Below are 24873 nucleotides of genomic sequence, written 5' to 3' on the forward strand. Positions count from 1 at the left end.
GTACAGGCACATCTTACTGGTTCTGTTTCTCTGGAGAACACTGATTGATACAGGCTTACAAAATACTTTTCTTCATCTTAGTTTTTTCTCCATTCTATCTCCTACCTCTCTCCCCAAAGCCACCAGAAGCTGAAAGAGATGGGGAATGGAATCTCTTCTAAAAGTTTAAGCAGGAGCATACCCCTGACAACACCTTGATGTCAGAATTCTAGCCTCCAGAACTGTGAAAGGATAAATTTCTGTTGTTTTAAGCTACCAAATTTGTGGTAACTTGTTATAGCATCCACAGGAAACCAATATTCCAACTCTCTGCAAAAACCCGATAGAAAACCAAGTTTGCTTTGCTCAGTGAGAATATATATCACCAGAGATAGCTCTCACTTAAAACAGGCACAAAATTCAGCTTTTGAATTTCAAATTGAGTGGTTGTTCATCCTTTGATATAGTTAAAAAAACCATGGAGTATGATTCTCAGTCAAAAATAATAAGATAAGAATTATAATGGAACAAAGATAATCATGTGAGGCTAAGCTCTGCTAAAAGGCAACAGGAAGAGGGGCAATTCTGTGAAGCAGACAAAAGTAATCATCAATTTCAATCAGCTAAATTATGCTTTGACCTGCTGTTCTCTGTGCCCATTAAAGAACAACCAGAAGTGAAGATTATGGGCAGCATTCATTTCAGGCTTGTTGACTGAGGTTGTCAACTACCTTAATTTCATGAAGACAAAGAATTTATTTATTTATTTTTTTTCAGATTTCAGGCCAGGAAATCTTTGTGTTCCATGAAGAATTACTCTTGTTTATTTTTGTGGTCAAAGAAAGCATTTCCCTTTTGGACAGAGTATCATATTTGCACATAGTTCTTATAAAAAGTACTATTATATAATACAATGTGTAATATATATGTTAACATAAAACAATTATAATTATCTCCGCAAAACTAACATCCTGACCTTTCCTTGCTTCGGATCTGTTAATTCCATGTATTCCTTGATAGTTTTTATCATTTTTATCTTTTATTGTTTTATGCAGTGGAAAACAATGTGAAAAATGAAAAAAAAAAAAAGCTCACCTGGGATTTGTTCTTCTTCTGTTCCTTTTGGGAAAGTATAGAGAAGGTTGAATGTATAGCTACAGGAGAAGAAAACAGAAGAAGGTCATGTGAGATTTGGCTGCTATAGACTTTTGAAATTCAGCTCCTAAAACCCTATGCCCACCAGGTGGTTAAATACCACCCTGTAGAAAAAAGTTCTTTGGCCCCTGAGAAGAGTCAGCAAGAACCATGTGCAGGTAGAATTCACATGTGTGACTCTGACAGGAACTGTAGAGCTTGGCTGAGCAATTTTTCACTGGGTTTACTTCCAAATGATTTATTAATTTCAGTTTTCATTTAGAACGAATCCAGAACTAACTTAATAATTATTATATCAGAAGGCAAATCGTTATTTTTCATCAACGTTTTAGGAAAAATACTCAAGATATTTGTTTACTTATATTCCTACTGAGTTGCTTACCCTTAGAGAAATCACTCTGCAGAAAAGGAAGGCATTGCTTTACAGACAGGTCTACTTTAAAAACTGTTTCTAACTAAGTTGTAACAGACTTGGTGGGTGACTTACCTCATGGACAGTTTTCTGGTCCCGGTACTGACACTAACAAATTGGGTGACTCTGGGCAGATTACTTACACACTCAGAGTCAAGGTTTCCAGCTTTGAAATTAAGCACACAGGGGGCCCTACTCTGTGACTCTGTAAAGGCAGGGTAGGAGCAGTAGCATACCTCGAGAAGGCACATAAAATGAGGGACATACAAGAATATCTCAAAATCTAGAAAACGTGAGTGGAGGTTGGAGGCAGGGCATGTTTATTAAAGGCTGGTGATAGAATTCCTTCAGTTGTGCCTGGTGATCTCTCCCTGCAGACCATGCGGACAGGAAACCTCTAATGAATTAATATTTCCCATGCAGGCTGCCCCTCACCCACCACTCTCAGTGCTCCACTCACCTATCTTTTCTGAAACTTGGTCCCGACCTCTCACCATCATGGTGAGGCCCTCTGGATGTGGTGATAGTGAAACAATGCTCCTTCTGAGCAAAATAAAGAACGGCTACTTCAGACTACGCAAACCTAGGACCTGCTCCTTTCTAGCAGTTTCCTGCCTCTGCTCTAAAGACTGTGGTAAGAAGTCTGAAGTCAGAGGAGTGATCTTCAAGGTAGGATTCCTCTTCCTGGGGCTTCTTCCTTCTTACTTAACAAAAGCTGCTTTTTTCCAAGGGAGCTGGAACCTAGGCTTAAAGGACAAAATCATTTTATTTAGAAGTTTCATGCAGGGATCCAAATCTCACAGAACTTATCTGCCTAAACTCTAAGGCCACTGAGGATGCTGAAGGTTGGACAATGCAAACGGCCAACAACAGTTAATGCACCTGACCCAAGGGTTCCTAGATGTCAAGAAATCCCAAAATACATGATCATAAGGTGAGATTCAGCTCATACACTTTAGGATTGTTTCCTTGGGAGCTGAGAAAAGTGCTGTGAGAAGTACGATGCCGGTTTTAGAGAGGGTTGTCTACGTGGGCTGTGAGTTCTTGAGTATTTCACTGGAGCCCTCTGAGCCTCAGTTTCCTTGTTTGCCAAAACAGAAAACAGTTACATAAAGGCTGTTTGCAGCATTAAATAAAGTTTAGCCAATTAAAAAAACACACAGTATCTCCCAAATAACTTAACAGCTAATATTAACTAAGCTCTGTTCCGTCTGTTAAAAACTATACGTACTTTCAAAACGTAGGTAAAAAACAGAATCCTCAGGACAACCCCACGTGGCACATAATACTCTTGTTTCCCCGAGCAGGCGACCACATAGCTCAGTCATCTCGCCTGCAGTAACTGATTTAACAGCCGCTCCACCAGGATCCAAAGCTCACGCCCCCTTCCCGCAACTGCGCAGACACGGCGGCCCCACGCTGGACACCGCCCCCTCTGCAGACAGAAGCGCCCACCCTGGCAGTCCGTCCCAGAGGCCGCCCCCGCCCCCGCCCGCCTTTGGCTGACCCACGTGCCGGGGGTCTCGCCGCCGGGCTACTCCTCCCCGCCCCGCGCCGCCGCCCCGCTGGTCTTTGCCCACCCAGCCTGGGCGCACCCGCCGCTCGCGCAGCGCCAGCGCCCCGAGCGCTGCAGGATTTCCTCAGCCGGGAGTGGAAACGCTAGGAAGACACCTGAAGACCGAAATACACATGCGCACAATGAGCCTCAAGCGAGTCTTTCCCCGCACCTGCGCTGTGCGAGGCAAGGAAACCTAGGACTACGTTTCCCATAAACCCTGGCCCCACGCCCCGTGTGCAGAGTTTTCCTTGAAGAGCAGAGGTCGCTCTCAGGGGCTGGGTGGGCCCGATTCTTTCTGGGCCGCGGGACGCTGCAAAATCATGCAGGGTGATGCGACGTGGTTAAAGAAATCTTGTTTAAGAGAATAAACTGTAAAGGACACGTTGGGGACCACTAGGGAACCGTGAGCTATGTGGTTAAAATATAAACAGGTTAATTTTGTCCATTGTAACAAGTAGAATAGTATTTCCTTGCCTTCAAATTCATGTCCATCAGGAGCCTCAGAATGTGACTTTATTTTTTAATATGATCATCGCAGATGTCATTAATTAAATTAAAATGAGATCGTGCCAGATTAGGGCGGACCCTAATCCAATGTCTGGTGTCCTTATAAGAAAATAGAGGAAATATAGGCCTTGTGCACAGGGAGACAGATTGGAGGGAGGTGCCTGTAAGCCAGTGGGTGTCAAAAGATTGCCAGAAAACATCAGAAGCTAGGAAAGAAGCATGGTACAGATTCCCTCTTAGAACCTCTATTAGGAAACAACCCTGCTGACACCTTAATTTTGAAGCTGGCATCCACCTTTTTAGTTCAGATGAAGTAATGAACACTAGGGGTCATATTGTCCCTAGGCACAGCTGGACCAGCCAGCCTGGGGCTCAGTGGGTTAAGTAGGGGACTTCAGCTTAGGTCATGATCTCACAGTGCTTGTTCTGGCAGTGCGGAGCCTGCTTGGGATTCTCTCTCTCTCCCTGCCCCTCCACTGCTCTGCTCTCTCTCTAAAAATAAATAAACTAACAAAAAACAAAAAACTCCACTGGCTTTTCTTTTTCTTTCTTTCTTTTTTTTTTTAATGGAGAAGTCTATCCTCAAATGCATACGGAATTGCAAGGGGCTCCAATACAGTCTTGAAACAAAAGAACAAAGTTGGAGACACACTTCCTGATTTCAAAATTTACTACAAAGTTACAGTAATCAAAGCAGTGTGCTACTAGCATAAGAACAGACACATAGACCAATGAAATAGAAATAAACTCATGCTTCTATAGACTACTGATTTTCTACACAGGTGCCAAGGCTGTTCAATGAATGAGGAAAGCTCAGTGTTTCCAACGAATGGTGTTGAGACAACTCGATTTCCACATGCAAAAGAATGAAGCTGGCCCCCTCCCTCACAATATTTAATAAAATTAACTCCAAATGAATAAATGACCTAAATATGATATAAAACCGTAACACTTTTAGAAGAAAACAAGAGTTGAATCCTTGTGGCTTTGGATATGGCAATGCATTCTTAGATATGACACCAAAAGTACAACCAGTCAAAGGAAAACATTAATCGATGCCATCAAACTCAAAAACTTTTCTGCATCAATGACACTATGAATAAAATTGAAAAGACAGCCCACAATTTAACGTTCCCAAGCACTTGGCTTACATAACCCAAAACAGATCAAGAATGAATGAGCTGGTATTAGCTGGTGCCATGGAAAAATAATCTCTCACCCAATCTCTCACCCAATTTTTATCCCTAAGCCAGTTCTGAGACAATTTTTGGTGGAAGGAAAGAAGGATTGTCTTGGGGGTTCCCAATGCCACAGCAATATATATATGATAGCTAGTCCCTTAATCTTTTCCTCAAAGAAATCTCCATCCATTTACCAGAGCAACAGTATACTGGCAAAAGAGGAATATCTAGATCTTTGAAATGTTTATATTCATAGTCTGAGCTGATACAAGGAGACCCAAATGCCATCATTGAGCTTGTTAGGTTGTGACCATACAGAGTCCTCATCCAAGTCCCTCTTAAAATCCAAAGCATATACAGAAATGCTTGCGTGAATAACTGAAATCAATACACTCAGCAGCTGATAGAACTCTCACACTGCCTTGCTGACTTATGGAGTAAGAGCCATTACTGAAGGAAAGGTATGTCAAGTGGTACCCATTACAACTATTTTCCTTTGCCTGGCTAAATCAGCAAATCAAAGTCAACATGGATCCCAGAATGTTAATAATCATAGCAGATGTGGTATCTTACTTGAAAAAATTAAGTGTCTCGAGCTTAATATGCAGCTATTACATTGCAAAAGCACTCTTTCCAATTCCCCTAAAGAAGGAGACTTGAAGCCAATTCATCTTATTCTGGGATGGGTAGCTGTACCTGTTCAATCTTGCCCTAATCATGTTTACTCTCCTGTTCTCTGTTACACCAGAGACAGTCTTCAGTCAGTTCCACAAAACATCATCCTGGCCCACTATACTGATGATAAGTTAATGAAACCTGATGAGTAGGAAGTGGTAAGTACTCTGCTTAACCTGATAAGACAGATATTCAGTATAGAAGATAAAGATCATACATCAGAGGTTTGGGTGTCTGGGACAAGGGTGAATATTCCCCTCAATTCAAGTTCTTACACAACTTGCAACTCCCACCAAGAGAGAAAGTACTAGGAAGTTCCACTTACACCTTGGAAAAGCACCTACAAGACTCTGCTCCGTCCCATTTGTTGGGTGGCTTGTAAGGATGCCTATTTTGACTCAGGCACAGGGCAACAAAAGGTTTCAGCAGGTTCCATCTGTTGTTCTTAATCCAATGGTGTGAGTATTCTCAATGGTAAAACATGACACTATGTAGAGCTTCTGGCAAGTCAAGATAAGCAATCGCAGTGCAGACCTCTAGGATTCTGGAGCAAAGCCATGCCCCTTGCAGCAAAGAACCTCTCATTATTTTAAAAGCAGCTCTTGGGGTGCCTGGGTGGCTCAGTTGGCTAAGCATCCAACTTCGGTTCAGGTCATGATCTCACAGGAGGTGGGTTCAAGCCCCATGTCAGGCTCTGTGCTGACAGCTCAGAGTCTGGAGCCTGCTTCAGATTCTGTGTCTTCCTCTCTCTCTGCCCCTCCCCTGCTCACGCTCTGTGTCTCTCTGTCCCTCAAAAATAAGTAAACGTTTAAAAAGTTAACAATAAATAAATAATAAATAAACTAAAAGCACCTCTTACATGCTATTGGATCCTAGTAAAAACTGAGCAGCTAACTATGGCAATCTATAATTCTGTGATTAGAGCTTCTCATCATGTGGAGACATTGTCAGACCCACCAAGTCACAAAACAGGTGGGGACATAACAGCATTTATTGTGCAAAAGAAATGTTGCATTGGGAATTGGGCCTGAGTAGACACAGACAAGTCAAGTAATTTGTTACAGAAACAGGTGACTCATAGCAGTTTCCTGGGTTGTACAAATCTCTCTACTTCAGTTCACATCTAACACTATATGAGACTGTTCTCTGTGACCAACTATCAGAGGAAAAACCCCAGGCCTGTTTCCTTCATGTTGGTGTCTTTTCTGGCCACTCCAATTCCACTCAGAAGTATTTCCGAAAGGCAGTGGTGAGAAGGGTATCATCCTAGTAAGTAGCATTTTAAATTGTACACTTGTTCATCACCTTTGTGGCAGGAAAAGTGATCAGAGGTAGGGATATATTCATACTCTTGAAGACTAGCAAATGGTTTGACCAGTTGGAGCAAGATTGGAAGACTGGAGCCAAGGAGGTCTGGGAAAAAAGTACATGGCCGGATATATGGTGTTGGGCACAAAGTGTACAGATCTTTGAGACTTTGTCAATGTCAATAAGAGAGCAGCTACCATGGAAGAGCAATGAGCATTAGGGTAGATGGAATCATTCACCCAGGGTATGTCGCCCTCAGCCCCCTTAGTCCAAAAATGGAGTAATTGTAGCTGGGATGGAGACTATTCATGGGCCTGGAATTATGAGTTGTATCTATGTATTATTTGTGTTTATATTTACCATTTACTACTAAACAGCTGACCTTTCAGAAGTGGAAACCAATGCAGAGCACTCAGTACAGTACTATTTCTTTTTTTTTTTAATTTTTTTTAAACGTTTTTATTTATTTTTGAGACAGAGAGAGACAGAGCATGAACGGGGGAGGGCCACAGAGAGAGGGAGACACAGAATCTGAAACAGGCTCCAGGCTCTGAGCTGTCAGCACAGAGCCCAACGCGGGGCTCGAACTCATGGACTGTGAGATCATGACCTGAGCCGAAGTCGGACACTCAACCGACCAAGCCACCCAGGCGCCCCAGTACAGTACCATTTCTTGCAGAGATTCTTTTAGCAGATACTTTGGCAGGCAGATTTCACTGGAGTCCTTCCATCCTAAAAGGGCAATAATTTTTCCTATTTGAGATTTGAATATATTCTGATTATGGGTTTGTTTTTCATGCCCTGGACGCCTCTGTGTCTAATGTCATTCCCAAATCATGTGGGGAAGGGTGGATATCCAGGTTGACAAAGCAGGGAAATAACGTGGAATGACTTGTAGAGTAGGCAACCTAGTCCTAGTATTCGTTTCAAGGAATTCCAGGCAAAATTAGGAAGGGGGACTGGGGTGGCTCAGTTGGTTAAGTGTCCGGCTTCGGCTCAGGTCATGATCTCAAAGTCTATGAGTTCGAGCTGTGTGTTGGGCTCTGTACTGACAGCTCAGAGCCTGGAGCCTGCTTTGGATTCTGTGTCTCCCTCTCTCTCTGCCCCTTCCCTACTCATGCTCTCTCTCTCTCTCTTTCTCTTTCTCTTCCTCTCTCTCTCTCAAAATAAATAAGCATTAAAAATTTTTTTAATTAGGAAAACAAGAGGAAAATATACTATATGCAATATATAACTATATTGTAAAAAAAAAAGCTACACAGAATTTTGGGGTTGTATAGTTTTGATGCTACACATATTTATTATACATAATAGCCATTCCATTGAAAAATAAAAGGGGTATTAAAGATCAGTTTAGCTGTTTTAAATAGTACTACTTTTTATTTTATAAACTTCAAGGTATAATATAGTTTACGGCTACTTTCTCTCATAAAATTCATTTTGTAGTATTAACAATTGAACCCCCAGAATTGCTTATTTTATGTAAATTTTGATTTACCTGAACTGAATAAATGAAGAGACTAAAAGAGAGAATATTGTTATAATGATGATTCTCCCCAAATTTAACGAAAGATTAAATCCAATCTCTACTAAAACTTCTCTAGGCTTCTTGTGGAAATTGACAAGCTGACTCTAAATTTAAATGCAAATTCAAAGGATCTAGAATAGCCAAAACAATACTGAAAAAAGGAAAAATTTGGAGGACTTACACCACCTGATTTCAAATGTACTATAAAGCTACAATAATCAACCAAGTATGGTTCTGGCATAAGTACAGGCATACAGATCAATGGAATTTAATTGAGAGTTCACAAGTAAACTCTTATTGCACAGGATGCTGTGAGTCAATGGTCAACTGAATTTTGACACAGATGCCAAGGCCATTCTAGGGAAAATTAAGTTCTGTGCTAAGACAAATGAGATATCCATAACTACTGCTGGGACAATTGTATATTCACATACATAAAAATGAACTTAGACTCTAATAAAGCATGATCAACAAAAAGTAAAGCAAATGGACCAAAGACCTAAATATAAGAGCTTGAAGTATGAAATGTACAGAAGAAAATGTAGGAGAAAAAACTTTGTGACCTTTCCAAAGAATTCTTAGACAAGACACTGAAGGCACAATCCATATAAGAAAAAATTGATAAACTGGATTTTCGTTAAAGTTAAAAACTACTGTATTTCAAAAGACAGTATTAAGACAAAAGATAATCTACAAATTGAGAGAAAATATTTACAAATCATCTCTCTGATAAAAGTCTTCTAACCAGAATATATAGACTTAAAACTCAATAAGGCAAACAACTCTATTAAAAAAAATGTGCAAGACTTGAATAAGACATTTCACGAAAGAAATACAGAAATGGCTAACTAGCAAATGCAAAGTTACCAAATCCCATTAGTCATTGGGGAAATGCAAATTAAAACTACAAGATACTAGTTCAGACTTACTAGAATGATTATTAATTTTTTTTTAACGTTTATTTAGTTTTGAGACAGAGAGAGACAGAGCATGAACAGGGGAGGGGCAGAGAGAGAGAGAGACACAGAATCTGAAACAGGCTCCAGGCTCTGAGCTGTCAGCACAGAGCCCGACGTGGGGCTGGAACTCACGGACCGTGAGATCATGATCTGAGCCGAAGTCAGACGCCTAACCGACCAAGCCACCCAGGCGCCCCCTAGAATGATTATTAGAAAGACAGGTGATAATACCAAATGACGGTGAGGACGAGAGAAACTGGAACACCACATGAATGAACCTACAAAAACCAAGTTAGTTAAATAAAAGAAGTTAGACCTAAAGGACCACACATTTATATGCAACATCTTGTTCCAGAAAACAGTTATGTATAAAGACAGAAAGCATATCAGTGTTGGCTGATGGCAGAGTAAAGGCAGAGTATTGATTCAACAGAATATTTCTGGGTGATAAAAATGTCCTAAGATTGGACTGTAATGAGACATGCACAACTCTAAAAATATACCAAAACCACGAAATTGTACAGATGAATGTTATGGTATGTAAATTATACCTCAATGAAGCTGTTTTTTAAAAGCCAATGGAAATGCCTCCTAGGAACAAATTCCTCTCTACAGATTAATTTTTCAGATTCTGTAAGCTTACTTTTAGGTGGAGAGAGCAACCATTTCCGGGAGGACCCAAAGGTAAAGTATCTACCAAATACTGGTGTCAGCTAAAATGGTGTTTTACGGTAATCCAAACAGACAAGCCACTTTAAGAAGAGTGTGTTTGGCTATCACCTTCTCAGTACCTGAGGACAATAAAGAGCTCTTTCTCTCTCAGGTAAGATGTAAATATAATTGCAGAACACCAGACAACTTATTAAGTTATTCATTTCTTACACTAGGGCATCAAAAGTGGAAAATCCTAAAACTATACAAAGCTGCTGGCAATTAGCACCTCTGTGTTTCTTTACTGTAGGCAGTGTCCTCCAACAAAATCTGAAAATGATCTTTTGAGTAATGTCAAATCTACATATCCCTTTTGGAGTCTTATTAGGCACTCAGCATGGGACAGCTCAAACCAGGACTCTACAACACCCACTGAATTGGGTTAGGAGCCTATAGGAACAGACTATCATCAGCCTGTATTCATCTCTTTACAGGTGGACGCTGACAAATTTTATGCAGATGGTAAAGTTATATATTTCCCAGTGAACAAATATTTGCTCTAGACTAGAACAAAAAGAAATTCCTCAGATTAATTTACTAAGAATCCCTTAAATTATAGGACCCTCTCAGCACTTAAACTATGGAAGCAGGAAGTAGATGAATAAACTAGAAGCCTTATCTTTTCTCTCTATTGTGCTTAAAGCTACCTTGACCAATACCCCCAGTATTTACTGGGTTGGAAATTTGTAGCAGGATGCTGCTTATCACTTATCACGGGGTTTTCGTGTTTTATATATAGCTTTCTGGCTAGTGAACTTCCTGTTTTCTTTCAAGCTGGCTCCAAATTTGCTCCTGTGCTAAATTACCTGTAAATATTCTAGATAGGAACTGTTAGAAATACCAATTAGTTAATAGAAATGACAGAAAATGAAAATGCTCAAACTAAGCAAAGGTTGCCACTGCAACCTTGCAAGATTCACTTTAAAATATTTTAAGTGATCATTATCATTTTGGTGGTAATGATCTCACAACTACAACTACCATGAGGAATTGATACTATATTTTTTTCATTGTACCAAAAAGATAAATGGTAAAAATGATCAAGGTATTTTACCTTGTCAAGACACACATTCTAAAGGACTAAATGCTAATTCAACAGCACTGGCTTCCTCACCTGTCAATCCTATAAAACCCTGCTCATTTCCACCCAAAACTGGAATATTCACACTTGTACAATCTTCCTCATCAGGACTGTAAGTCCCACTTTTCCTTTTTTTTTTTTTTTAAGTTTATTTATTTATTTTGAGAGTGAGAGAGAGCGCAAGCAGAGAAGGGGCAGAGAGAGAGGGAGAGAGAGAATTCCAAGCCGGTTCCACACTGTCAGTACAGAGCCCAACAAACCGTGAGATCATGACCTAAACCAAAGTCAAGAATGAGTCGGTCACTCAACTGACTGAGCCACCCAGGTGCCCCTAAGTTCTACATTTTATTAACTGTTATCCGGTACTAGTTCATACAGCTTCTTACGACCAAAAAAAAAAAAAGGATGTTTTAATTAATTCTGGGGGGGTGGGGAGAGCTCTGTCTTCAGAGAGCTCTTGAAAATGTACAGTATAAATATATTGTAACTATAACAAAGACTCAGATTCTCATCTTGGGCCTGAAAGCTGGGCTATGTATTCCTCTTGTATTTTGTTGTTTCTTTCTGTAGTATGTCAGTAGTCATTTATTCTGTGAAATGAGAATGCACTGATAAAAGATTTTGAGTAAATGTCTAGGAGGTTTAACACAATTATCAGTTTCAGGGATATGCAATCCCTGTCTTTTCTGTGTGGTGTATTTTTGTTTTTCATATACTAATTAAAGAGGTGGAGATCAGTCTCTGTCTTTTCTGTTGAACTTGAAATAGCCACCATACTAATGGAAGTGAGACAGATATCCTTCCCATTTTGATTATATTCATTAATTTCAGTAGACATTTCTTCAAGCTTAATATTGAAAAGTGACTTTCCACATACATCACATCCATCAATCACCTTTCTTACCCAGTTTCTATTACCAATCGTTAACTCTGAAATATGTTTCAAACTTTTCTCCTGTGAGTCACATTTATAGTGGACTATTCTTGAACCTATAGGATTCATACCCATGTTAACTGCTTTCCCACATGAAGTATTTTTCTCATTAATCAGTGTTTGTTTGTTTGTTTGTTTTGATTAATATAAGTTGCCTGGATCAATGGTCTTGGATGTTCTGGCCTCTCCAGACTTTTTCTGGAATAAAGGAAAATTAATCACATCTGATGAATTATATTGGTTATGACTTGGCTCTCTAATTGTACTTAAATGTGGTTGAGTTTTGGCTTCAAGACCAGTCTCCCAGAAGAAAAGGCAAATTCCTCATAACTGGTGATGTTCCACCCATTGATCAATCAATCTATGGAAAAGAACCTTTTGCAGCATCAAAAAAGGAGATAAGACAATAAAATACAAGTACCTTCAGTATTGTCCAAATGTGACCTTTAACATTGAGTAAGAAATATGTAGACCCAGTGGTGATCCTTGCATCAAGGCCAAATTAATAGATTTATTTTGAATGCTGATTTCGTTATTTTAGTTCATCAGTGCTGATTAATACTGAATCTACGCTAATCATGAATTCCTATTTCTTCCCTTTACAATATTCTAACTTACTGGGGTTTTTTCAAAGTATTGCTTTATAATAATCTTCTTAACTCGAGCTAATATCTTAGTTCACACATCTGTAATTTCTATTAATTTTAGGAGGGAAGAAAAAAGGTTTTTTCCTCAACTGGCTCCTCTACCAACTAATTAGATAATCACTGAATATATAGTTCTGGTACGCATAAACATGAGGAAGAGGGGAAAAAAGGCACTTATCTAGAAAAATTATAAGTAAGTTGAGAGAAAGAAACTCAACACACATAAGTCTTGGCAGAACACCTATGTGCAAGTGGAAAACAAGGAGGGAGAAAACAATAACATCTGATGCTAATAAACACTAACCATATTTAATACTAAATCACACTTAATTTGTTTAATCCTCAGAACCCTTTCAGATAGGTTCTCTTACTGTCCCCATTTTACAGATGAGGAAACTAAGGCATATAAAGATTAAGTAGCTTGTCTAAAGCCATACATCTAGAGTGGTAAGGAACAGTTTCTTGAAAACAGGATTTGAGCATAAAATTAAAGGTTTAAAGTTTCTAGGGAGGCAAAACGCAGTTCAATAAAAGATCTAGATATGTTTCAGGATATTTAAAAATACAGATTAAATGGAATTTAGGATAAATTTTGGGAAAATAGAGAAAAATAAAATTTGGACAGGCAACGTAAGGCTATCATGATAGTCCTTATTTTAAAAAAAGTTGTAGGGGCACCTGGGTGGCTCAGTCAGTTAAGCGTTCGACCTCAGCTGAGGTCATGATCTCATAGTTCATGAGTTCAAGCCCCACGTTGGGCTCTGTGCTGACAGCTCAGAGCCTGGAAACTGTTTCAGATTCTGTGTCTCCCTCTCTCTACTCCTCCCCTCCTTGCACTCTGTCTCTCTCTCTCAAAAATAAATAAACATAAAACAAAGTTGTAGATTTCAGAACTATATAGTAAGTACCAGATTTATCTTCTCAGGTTAGCATCAAGATAAAGGTCACAATTTTGGTAATCAAATCTGACAAGCACAAATAAGAATTCACCTATGTGACAATATGGTTCTGGTCGAAGTTCATGATAACTGAGCACGCTGGGGGAACTGAAAGCGTAATAATAACAAGATACTGAGATAAAATGTATGAGAGGATGGGAGAGATGAAAATTTCAGGATGACTCAATCCATGCAAACGGGAGAACAACAGAGCCCAGTGACTAAAAGGAGAATTTGGAAAGTGAATAGACATTGTAAAATGGAAAGTTAATGACTTCAGTTTCTGACATTCAGAGGATGAAGCAAGTGTGACTTCTTGATGGAAGTGACCTTCCAACAGGCCAAATGCTGCTCTGTGAGGCAGAAGTAAAGTATACTAGAGACGACAGGCAGCACAGAACAGTTTTAACGAGCATGGTCTCTAGTACTAGGTAACTTGGGTATGAAATCAAGGAGCACCACTTATTTACTGGAGGACGTTGGGCATGGAATTTAATCTCCTGGGACTTCAGCTCGTTTATCCACAGAAATAATAATAGTATATGTCCCAGGGGACGGTTGTGAGAAGTAGATGAATTAATACATGTGAACTGCTTAGAACGGTGCCTTGCGCATCACAGGCTGTAACACAAGTGTTGACTACAATGATTGTAATTTTGCCACCAATTTTGGAGCCATGAACATAAAGACAGGTGACGCCTTAAAAATCGATTAATAGATTTGAAACATCTAGGAAGAGTAGGAGGTATGAAACAAAGCCTTTTAAAATTTTTTTTTTTCAACATTTTTTTTATTTATTTTTGGGACAGAGAGAGACAGAGCATGAACGGGGGAGGGGCAGAGAGAGAGGGAGACACAGAATCGGAAACAGGCTCCAGGCTCTGAGCCATCAGCCCAGAGCCTGACGCGGGGCTCGAACTCACGGACCGCGAGATCGTGACCTGGCTGAAGTCGGACGCTCAACCGACTGCGCCACCCAGGCGCCCCGAAACAAAGCCTTTTAAAAAATCCTAGATTGGGGTGCCTGGGTGGCTCAGTCGGTTAAGCGTCCGACTTCGGTTCAGGTCATGATTTCATAGTTCGTGAGTTCAAGCCCCGCATCGGGCTCTGTGCTGACAGCTCAGAGCCTGGAGCCTGCTTCACATTCTCTGTCTCCCTCTCTCTCTGCCCCTTCCCTGCTCATGCTCTGTCTCTCTCTGCCTCAAAAATAAATAAACATTTAAAAAAAATTAAAATAAATAAATAAATAAATTAATTAATTAAAAATCCTAGATTGAGTGGAATGATTGCATAAATCAAGATTTATTGATTTAATTAATATTTCCTGTATGCCAGCAGTGTGATGAGCCCTGGTGCTGGGTGGTAAACTAGACAAACTTCAGAAGGATAAATAGTTAAGGAAGGTGGTGTGACCAAATTAGTTCTACTTACCAAAAACAAGTTTAGGTGTATTCTAGAGAGAATATTGAGCACCACCAAATAAAGCACAAAGGTACACAGGCAATTATCATTCTGGGCCAAAAACCCAATGGCTATGAAATCTTAGCAGCAGGGACAAAAGAGAAAATGGATAGTGAGTCAGAACACAGAAAAACATGAGGCACTTCACCATGAAAGGATAGAAGGAAGGAGCAGAGTTACATGATGGAGCACAGATGTTTGTAAATCACTAGACGTTTAGCTATTCCTAAAGAAACTGGGGTGCCTGGGTGGCTCAGTTGGTTAAGCGTCCAACTTCAGCTCAAGTCGTGATCTCACAGTTTGTGGGTTCGAGCCCCGCACCAGGTTCTGTGCTGACAGCTCAGAGCCTGGAGCCTGCTTTGGATTCTGTGTCTCCTTCTCTCTCTGCCCCTCCCCCGCTCATACTCTCTCTGTCTCTCTCAAAAATAAATAAACATTTAAAAAAACTTGGGGCGCCTGGGTGGCTCAGTCGGTTGAGCATCCAACTTCAGCTCAGGTCATGATCTGAAAAACTTAAAAAAACTTAAAAAAAGAGACTATATCCAACATTGATGAAAATCAAAAGGAGTATATAAAAATGGGAAGAAATTGGGCAACTGAAGAATAATGAAGAAATAAATATTGAAGATACAGTAACTAGAAATTAGATTTGGGTAATGTCAGAGTGCAAAGTGTCTATAAACATCAAGTAGAGAATGAGCACATTCAAAGAGGAAGGTGATATTACAAAATGTTAATTTAAACATCTTGGGAGTGGTGGTCAGACATCCTTCAATATTTGTGAAGGTATGAAGTCTCTAAAATGAGATTTCCAAAAATGTTTCAGAGATCTCACAGTAGTCTGAATAATGTCCCTAAAGTTCATATCCACCCAGAACCTCAGAATGTGATATATGGAACTAGGGTCTTGGTAGATATAATTAGTTAGGATGAGGTCATGTTAGATTAGGGTGGGCCCTAAATTAGGGGAGGACACAAAGAGGGAAGGCTAGATGATAACAGAAACAGGGATTAGAGTCAGCTGTAAGTCAAGGAATGCCAAGGATTGCTAGCAACCACCAGAAGTTAGGAAGAGGTAGGAAGGATTTTCCCCTAGAGGCTTTGGAGAAAGTATGGCCCTGCTGACATCCTGATTTTGTACTTCTAGCCTCCAGAAGTGAGAGAATACATTTCTGTTGTTTTAAGTAACCCAGTTTGTGGTATTCCATTACTAGGGCCTTGGAAAATATTACAGGTGCCAAGTAACCAACTGTCCACTTTAAGATCTGATTTCCAGTAGCTTCCATCTCTTGGGTACACAATAACTCACCTGGAAGACTCTGGCTTGAGAACATCACCTCTATTATCCATGGTTCTTCTCCTCGCTCCAACTGGGAGATCACATCTGGTTTGATTGTAAGACACCCTGTCGATGAGAAATGACACAAGACTCACGTCTACACACCTTGTGCTTCATGATGCCTAAGGACTGTCATGCATGATGACATTGCTTATTTCAACCCCAGCAGAGCAGTACCTCTCACTAGAGGTGAAGACACTGACATCCTTCCTGAAGGCCTAAAGCAATTAAGTTTTTTTTTTAACCAAACCCTTAGCAATAAAAACAATTCAACTCATGTCAACTATACTCAAATTATATATATAGATATATATAATAAAACAATAAAAATTAAAGGGGTTGCCTGGGTGGCTCGGTCAGTTGAGTATCCGACTCTTGATTTAGGCTCAGGTCATGATCCCAGGGTCATGGGATCGAGCTCTGCATCAGGTTACCTGCTAAGCATGGAGCCTGCTTAGGATTCTCTCTCCTTCTCTCTCTGTCTCTGTCTCTGTCTCTCTCCTTCTGCCCCCTCCCTCGTGCACACACACACTCTCTCTCTTTCTCTCTCTCAAAAAAAAGTAAAAATAAAAATAAAAACAATTCAAGCCTTTAGAGGTATGACATGTTTCATCAACTCAGAATGGAAATTCATGCTCTAGGAAGTTACTTGGGAAACTCTACTTACCCACTGAAACCAGTTTGCTGTAGTTCTCCAGCATCACATCCCTGTACAGGATCTTCGGAGCTGAGTCCAGCCACTGCCACTCCACCTGGGTGAAACTGACTGACACATCCTTGAATGATACTAATCCCTGTAAAAACAGTACATTCTGTTTAATCTGAATTAACAACTGAGGAATGTGCAAAATGTTTGCTGCATGCATTGATAGAGCTTATAAAAAAATTCCATTTGATGCATATAATGCACCTGTTTTCATTTTTAGGGGAGAAATAAATACTGTATTAGAAATATCTTGTCACTATGCTAATTGCTAGGGGGCGGGGAAGGCCTATTGAGCTTTCTATACCTGTATATGGAAACACTCTTGTTGTTGTGAAAAATCAAGATGTGTTTGTTCCTGTTCTCAATAACATTCTGGTAGATATGCAAACACCTTTACAATAAGGTACTACAGGAGCTAGGTTAGAAATGTTCACAAGGTATATAGCATAGACAGAAAGAGGGAAAAGTTAGTTCCATTCATGTTACTAGGTCGGTGCTATGAGGCTGAAAATCTTTGCACGAATATGCATTAGCCTCCACGTGGTAAAATGCACGAAGTATTTTAAAAGTTAAGTATAGGGGAAAGCAAATAGCATAGTGTGTTAGATGAACAGGATGAGCAGATGTGGTAAGAAAAAGATACTCAACAGGTATTCAGGGGCCATATATGGAATAATTTTGGACAAGTTCCTATATATCAATGGTTTCCAAATACCCTTTGATCATCACTCCATCATTTCAAATGATACTATTTGTACTTATGTATATAAGTACATATAATGACAATCCAAGCATTATTTCTTAATTATTTTCTTAATTTTAGATAAAAATAAAATGCAAATTGTAACACATTTTTCAGAGACCCTGGTAGGATAGCTTTGCACACTTCCTGAGATGTCTACCTTCCTTTCTGGAGACCCCCATTCCAGAAAACATGAAACCAGTGAAGAGATGTGAATAAGCCCTGGATGATCCAGATAAATCTGGATTTCAGATTTAACATTCTAGAAAAGGTGGTTCTCTTAGAAAATATATAAATCAGGCTCAATGATGCTATTTTTTAAATGGGAAGATGTCAAACTTACAGAAAAGATGCAAATAAAATATGCACAGAGAACACCCATATGCCCAGACTCATTTATTGTTAACATGTGACTCCATTTATCATTTGCATGTATTCTCTTCCCGTCTACATACAAACACAAAAATAAGAAAATACGCACACATTTTTTTTTCTGTGCCATTTTGAAGGTGAAATTATACACATCATGGCTTTTTACTCCTAAATAATTCAGGGTGTATATATAACCATAGCAATTATCAAATTCAGTACATTTAACATTAGCATGGTACTTTTATCTAAGTAACGTTTCTTATGCCAGTTTTGCTAGTTGACCCAATAATCTCTTTTACAGCATGTCCCCCCTTCCAGTACAGATCTAGCCTAGTGTCCATGCATTTTGTTGTCATGTCTTTTTTAGCTTCCTTTAATCTGGAACATTTCCATATCTTCTATCTTTGGACATAGGCATCTTTGAAAAATATGGTTCTCCACTCTTTTTTTTTTTTTTTTTTTTGAAAAAAATAGCACGTTCACTCTTGGTTTGCCTGATATTTCCTCATGGTTAGATTTAGGTTATGTGATCTAGACTGGGAAGTCCATAGGTGATGTTTCATGTTTCCTTCACAGGTATCCCATCTGTGGCATATGCTGTCATCTGTCCCTCAATGGAAATGCTAATTCTCATCATCCAGGCAATGAGTTGTTTGATCTCTCCACTGTGTAATTACTGCCTTTTTATCTCCCTGAGAACAAATAAGCAGTCTGTGGGGAGATTTTAAGACCATGTAAATCCCTTAATCCTCATTAGACTGTCTCCTACGTTTAGCATCAGTTGAGGATTCTCGCCTGATGCGATCTCTACTGTGACAGATATAAAATGCTGCTTTTCTAACTCCTATGTTTCCTCCACATTTACCAGTTAGCTCTTAGCATTTTACCATAAGCAAGAAGCCTCTCTTCAGCGCCATTTATTTAAGTATAGACTCATGAATTTCTATTTTCTTCCAATGGTTTACAATTGATTACTGTACTTAATTATTTTGGTCTTCACATTGTCCCAGATTTGGCCAGTAAAAGCCCCTTCAAGCTGACATGCCAGCATGATTACTTTGAGCGCTTCTCTACTTTCTGGCATAAAATGATGTTCCACACTCATCTTATATACACCCTGCCCAGCCCTGGAATCAGCCATTTCTCTAAAGAGCGAGCCCTGGTTCCTTTTAGTGGGGAATGGTATTAGACACTAAGCTCTAGACCATACACGTATGCCATGATATGGTTTTTATTTCTAACTTTCTAATTCGGATTTTCAAACCTGAAAAAAAAAGTTGAAAAACACATAAAATGAACACTTGAATTATCATCACCTAAATCCTTTTTTGCAGTATTTGCTTTACCTCTTCCTATATATAATTGTATCTTTTGCTGTATCATTTGAAACCTGCAGCTATCATGACAGTTCACTCTTCCATATTTCAGCATGTATTTCCTAACAATAAGGCCACGTTCTCATACACCACATCCACACCTAAAGAAACTAAAATTAATTCAATTAAATTGTCTAAAACACAATCCTTATTTAAATTTCTCAAGTGCTTCAAAATAGTTCCTCAATCCAGAATTCAATCAATTCTCACACATCCCATTTGGTTCCTATGATTGTTCCATCTTCTCTAACCTAGAACAAGCCTCTCTACCATTTTTGTTTACTTTGATTTTTTTTTTTAAAGAATCCAGGCCAGTTGTCTTATAGAATATCCTATTCTCTGGATTTGTCTGATTGTTTCTCTATGATTAAATGCAGAGCAACTTCTTATCTTTTGGACAAAAAAGCAAGAGATGATATCACATGCCTCTTATTGCAACATATAGGGGAACTAAACATCCCATTGTCCTTCTCTTGGTGAAATTTAGTATCATTGGTTAAAGTGGTGGTCACCAACCAGCTCTCTCCTTTGCAAAGGCATATTTTCCCAGTAACTGATAAGTAATCCATGGGCAGCAAAGCAATATTTTGAGGCCATATAATTATCCTGTTCACCTTCAACCTTTCAATCAGTGGTTTTAGTATCAATGGATGATTCCTGCCAAATTAATTATTGCCCTAGGGCTTACAAAATGGTGATTTTCTTACTCTCTTCCATATTTGCTAGTTGGATTTTTTTTTTTTTTTTTTAAGTAAAGAAGAGCTTCCCCCTTCCTCCTAAGTCTTTTTCTCTCTTCTGTATCACTAGAAACTCATGGACATTTTTTTGGTCACTGTGTAATAATAACCAGTCACTCTTTTTGGTGCTAAGCTACTCCAATTTGGTCAATGATGGGGTTCTGTGTCCTTTTATGAATCCTTTCAGTACATCTTGTTTCTAGCATAAAATTATATTCCAGAATTAATTTATACTTTACATGTTCCAGAGTTAGATTTCTTTCAGTGGAAAAAAGAGTATTTGGGAACCAAAATTTGGCTATTAGGTACACAACAGATGGGCTAGTGCTTCTAGGCCCTTTCAGAAGCCAGAGCAAAAAAATATTCATTTTTTAAAATATCATGAGTGGATATTGATTCCTCCAATTCATATCCAACAACATTTTCCCATTCAATATCTGTAATTCCCTTCTAATAGAACCTGGTTTCTAAGCACTGCAATATATTTACCCACTCAACTGATACAAAGTAGTTTTAGAAATTATAGTACCAATCCAGTACCAATAACAGATCTACTAAGTTAAAGATTTCTTTGCAGTTCTTAACTTTTTATTTTTAAATAATTTTAGACTCTGTGAAAAGTTGTATATATTGTAGAGTTCTTGCATACCCTTCACCCAGTTTTCCCAATGTTAAGATCTTTTTTTTTTTTTTTTAATTTTTTTTTCAACGTTTTTTATTTTTTTTTGGGACAGAGAGAGACAGAGCATGAACGGGGGAGGGGCAGAGAGAGAGGGAGACACAGAATCGGAAACAGGCTCCAGGCTCCGAGCCATCAGCCCAGAGCCTGACGTGGGGCTCGAACTCACGGACCGCGAGATCGTGACCTGACTGAAGTCGGACGCTTAACCGACTACGCCACCCAAGCGCCCCCCCAATGTTAAGATCTTAATTAACATATATATTTACTAAAATTAAGAAATTAATATTGGTGTGTTATTAACCCTCCCCTGCTTGTGCATGCTCTCTCTCTCTCTCTCTCTCGCTCTCTCGCTCTCTCGCTCTCAAAATAAATAAATAAACTTAAAAAAAGTATTTAAAGGGTTGACATGTATATCTCTCCCCAACCCCATGTCACTACAAATGGCGATGGTGTGGTGCATTAACACTACAGACATCAGAAAACACTACAAACCAGGGGGTGGGATTCTCCTAAGAGAACTAGTTGTTAAACATTTACCAGCACACCACTGACAGTATCCTAAACACATAAAATATTGCCTAGCTAAAAGCAATGCTCAGTTGACAGCTAAAGAACTAAGGGATACAACTGACTTCCAGCAGAAGTACAAAATGATACAACCACTGTTCAGGGCAATTTTGTAGTATCTATGAAAATTATGAGACCGCCTAATTTTGACCTAAGACCCAGTTATTCTAATTCTAGAAAATTTTTCCTTAAGTTTCACACATACGAAATTACATTTACATAAGGTTATTCAATGAAACATTGCTAGTATCAGCAAAAAACTATACGTACATATCCTTCAACAGCAAACTGGTTAAATAATCAATGATAGAGGCACCTGGGTGGCTCAGTCAGTTGAGTGCCCAACTCTTGATTTTGGCTCAGGTCATGATCTCATGGTTCATGGGATCAAGTCCCATGTCAGGCTCTGTGTTAGCAATGCAGAGTGTGCTTGGGATTCTCTCTCTCCCGCTCTCTCTGCCTCTCCTTGCTCGTGCACTCTCTCTCTTTCTCTCTCTCTCATTTGATCAAAATAAATCAATAATTGTTTAATTAAAAAAAATCGATGACCAATGCATACAGTGGAAACCATGCAGCTATACACAATGAGAAGCAGAAGTAATAAGAAGCAGAGTCAGGACTTCCAAAAATTCCTCCATAAAATAAATAAGAAAACTAGCAAAAATTCTAAGAATCAGGTTTTTTTAAAGTTTGAAACTAACCACAGTCTTGCATAAATCCAGGGAGCATTCATTCAATAAACACTGCTGGTTTGAGGTTTGTGAGGTTTGTGGCATTTTAACTTGCTCCATTTGCATCCTTTACCATCCAGCTCCACGGGAGGCTTGAAAACAAACAGCTTGTAATCACAGTGAAAAGCAGCAACAAGGCAGCCACCTGAGAGAGCAGAAGAGGGATAGAGCTCTTTCAAAGCCTCATCCCCAGAGAACTGTCATTATTTACCTGTCTGATGGTTCCTTGGAAGACTCTACTGTCTTTAAGCTAGCTTGGAGCTTCCACAGTACAAACAGCCTTTTGCCCAGGGGACATGCTTGGAAAAGAATTAGAGGAAAGTTATTCACTTCGCAGCCACCTGAGGTGGTGAATAACAGTTGGAGCAAGCAAGAGGCTAATTTAAAAGCTAAAAAAGGAAAATCTCATAATGCCCATAGGAACTTTGAAAGCTTCAATGTATTCCTAGGAATCTAGAAAGCCACATACATGCCCAGGGACACGCACATGCTCAGGAAAGACCTAAGAAGACCCTAAGCTCTTATTCTCAGCTGATCTTGAAGCTCTGTACATGCAGAAGTAAAGACTAAGGCAGAGTTGTCAACAGCACATCTGAGTGTTGAAGGTGTGTGCCACCAATGCACAGAGAGCACCTGGGCACAGACCAGGAGACTTATTAACTCCAAGCATTTGAGGAAATCTGGTAAATCATTAGCTGACTAGCCTCCTGAGTAGAGATTTCAGTGGCCACACATGATAAAGAATACAGACTTTACACAATCAATCAGTTTAGAAAACTCACTAAACAACATAACAATGACAGCGATAACAACAAACACTGGGGAGGGGAGACTCTGAAAGCTGCCAAGTAATATTATTTAAAATGTCTAATTTTCAACAAAAATTATGAGACAAGCAAAGAAACAAGGAATAGTATCTGACACAATAGAGGAAAAAAAACAATTGATACAAATTGTCCCTAAGGAAGCGCAGATACTAGACTTGCTAGACAAAAGACTTTAAATCAGCTATTTTAAATATGTTCAAACAACTAAAGGGTAACCACGTCTAAAGAACTAAAGGAAAGTAATAGAACAATGGCTTACTATGCAGACAATATCAATAAAGAGATAAAAATTATTTAAAAAAAACAAAAAGATATTCTGGAGTTGAAAAGTACAATAACCAGAAATTAGAAATTCATTAGAAGGGCACAAGATCAGATTTGATGTGGCAGAAGAAATAATGAACAAACTTCATTGACGACAGAACAGGTCAACTGAATTTATCCAGTCTGAAGAACAGAAAGAAAACAGTGAAAAATGTTGAACAGAGCCTCAGAGACCTGTGGGATATCAAGTATTCAAACATATGCATAATGGGTTCCTCAAAAATTAAAAATAGAACTACCCTATGATCCAGCAATTGCACTATTAGGTATTTACCCAAAGGATACAAAAATACAGATTCAAAGGGGTACATGCACCCCGATTTTTATAGCAGCATTATCAACAATAGCCAAACTATGGAGAGAGCCCAATTGTCCATAGACTGATGAATGAATAAAAAAGAGGTGGTATATATATATATATATATATATATATATATATATATAAAATGGAATATTACTTAGCCTTCAAAAAAAAAAAAGAAATTTTGCCATTTGCAACGACACAGATGGAGCCAGAATGCATTATGCTAAGCAAAATAAGTCGACCAGAGAAAAACAAATACCATATAACTTCACTCATATGTGGAATTTAAGAAACAAAACAGATGAATGTATGGGAAGAGAGAGAAAAAGAGAAGAAAGGGGAACAAACCACAAGAGACTCTTAACAATACAGAACAAACTCAGGGTTGATGGAGAGAGGTGGGTGGGAAATGGGCTACATGGGGGATGGGTATTAAGAAAGGCATTTGTTGTGATGAGCACTGGATGTTGTTATATAAGTGATGAATCACTGAATTCTACTTCTGAAGCCAATACTGCACTGTATATTAACTAACTAAAATATAAACAATTTAAAAAATGGTTAAATGAAGAAAATATATATGCATAATGGGAGACCCAGAAAGAGAAAAGAGGAAGGGACAGAAACAATAGCTGAAGAAATAATGGCCAACATCTTCCCAAATTTGACGTAAGATATGAATCTATACATCCACAAAGCTAAACAAACTACAAATAAAAGTTAAAAAAAATCAATTAACCACACACATCATAATCTGTTAAAGGTGAGAGACAGAATCTTGAAAGCAGCAAGACGAAAACAACTCATTGTGTACAATGGATCTTCAATAAGATTAACAGCTAGTTTTGCTTCAGAAATCACAGAGGCGAGAATGCAGTAGGAAGAAAAAGACTATCAACCTAAACTATCCTTGAAAAATGGAGGAGAGGGAAGCCTGGGTGGCTCAGTCAGTTAGGCATCTAACTTTGGCTCAGGTCATGATCTTGTGGTTCGTTAGTTCAAGCCCCACGTTGGGCTCTGTGCTGACAGCTCAGAGCCTGGAGCCTGCTTCAGATTCTATGTCTCCCTCTCTGCCCCTCCACTGCTCACCCTCTGTCTCTCTCTCTCTCTCAAAAATAAATGCACATTAAGA

The 24873-nt window shown here is 39.0% G+C and overlaps 1 protein-coding gene across 1 annotated transcript in view; it reads right to left on the reverse strand.

Annotated features, from left to right (window-relative positions):
• The window catches only part of LOC125933140 (zinc finger protein 883-like), a 48054-nt gene that overhangs the window by 11121 nt on the left and 12060 nt on the right, over positions 1-24873 (reverse strand). Inside the window, 4 exon segments of the mRNA XM_049646004.1 lie at positions 1075-1133; positions 2007-2292; positions 16344-16439; positions 17041-17167. Coding sequence (XP_049501961.1) covers positions 1075-1133; positions 2007-2046 — 99 coding nt within the window. The 5' untranslated portion in view covers positions 2047-2292; positions 16344-16439; positions 17041-17167.

Source organism: Panthera uncia, chromosome D2 (genome assembly GCF_023721935.1).
Source record: "Panthera uncia isolate 11264 chromosome D2, Puncia_PCG_1.0, whole genome shotgun sequence".
Classification (NCBI taxonomy): Eukaryota; Metazoa; Chordata; class Mammalia; order Carnivora; family Felidae; genus Panthera; species Panthera uncia.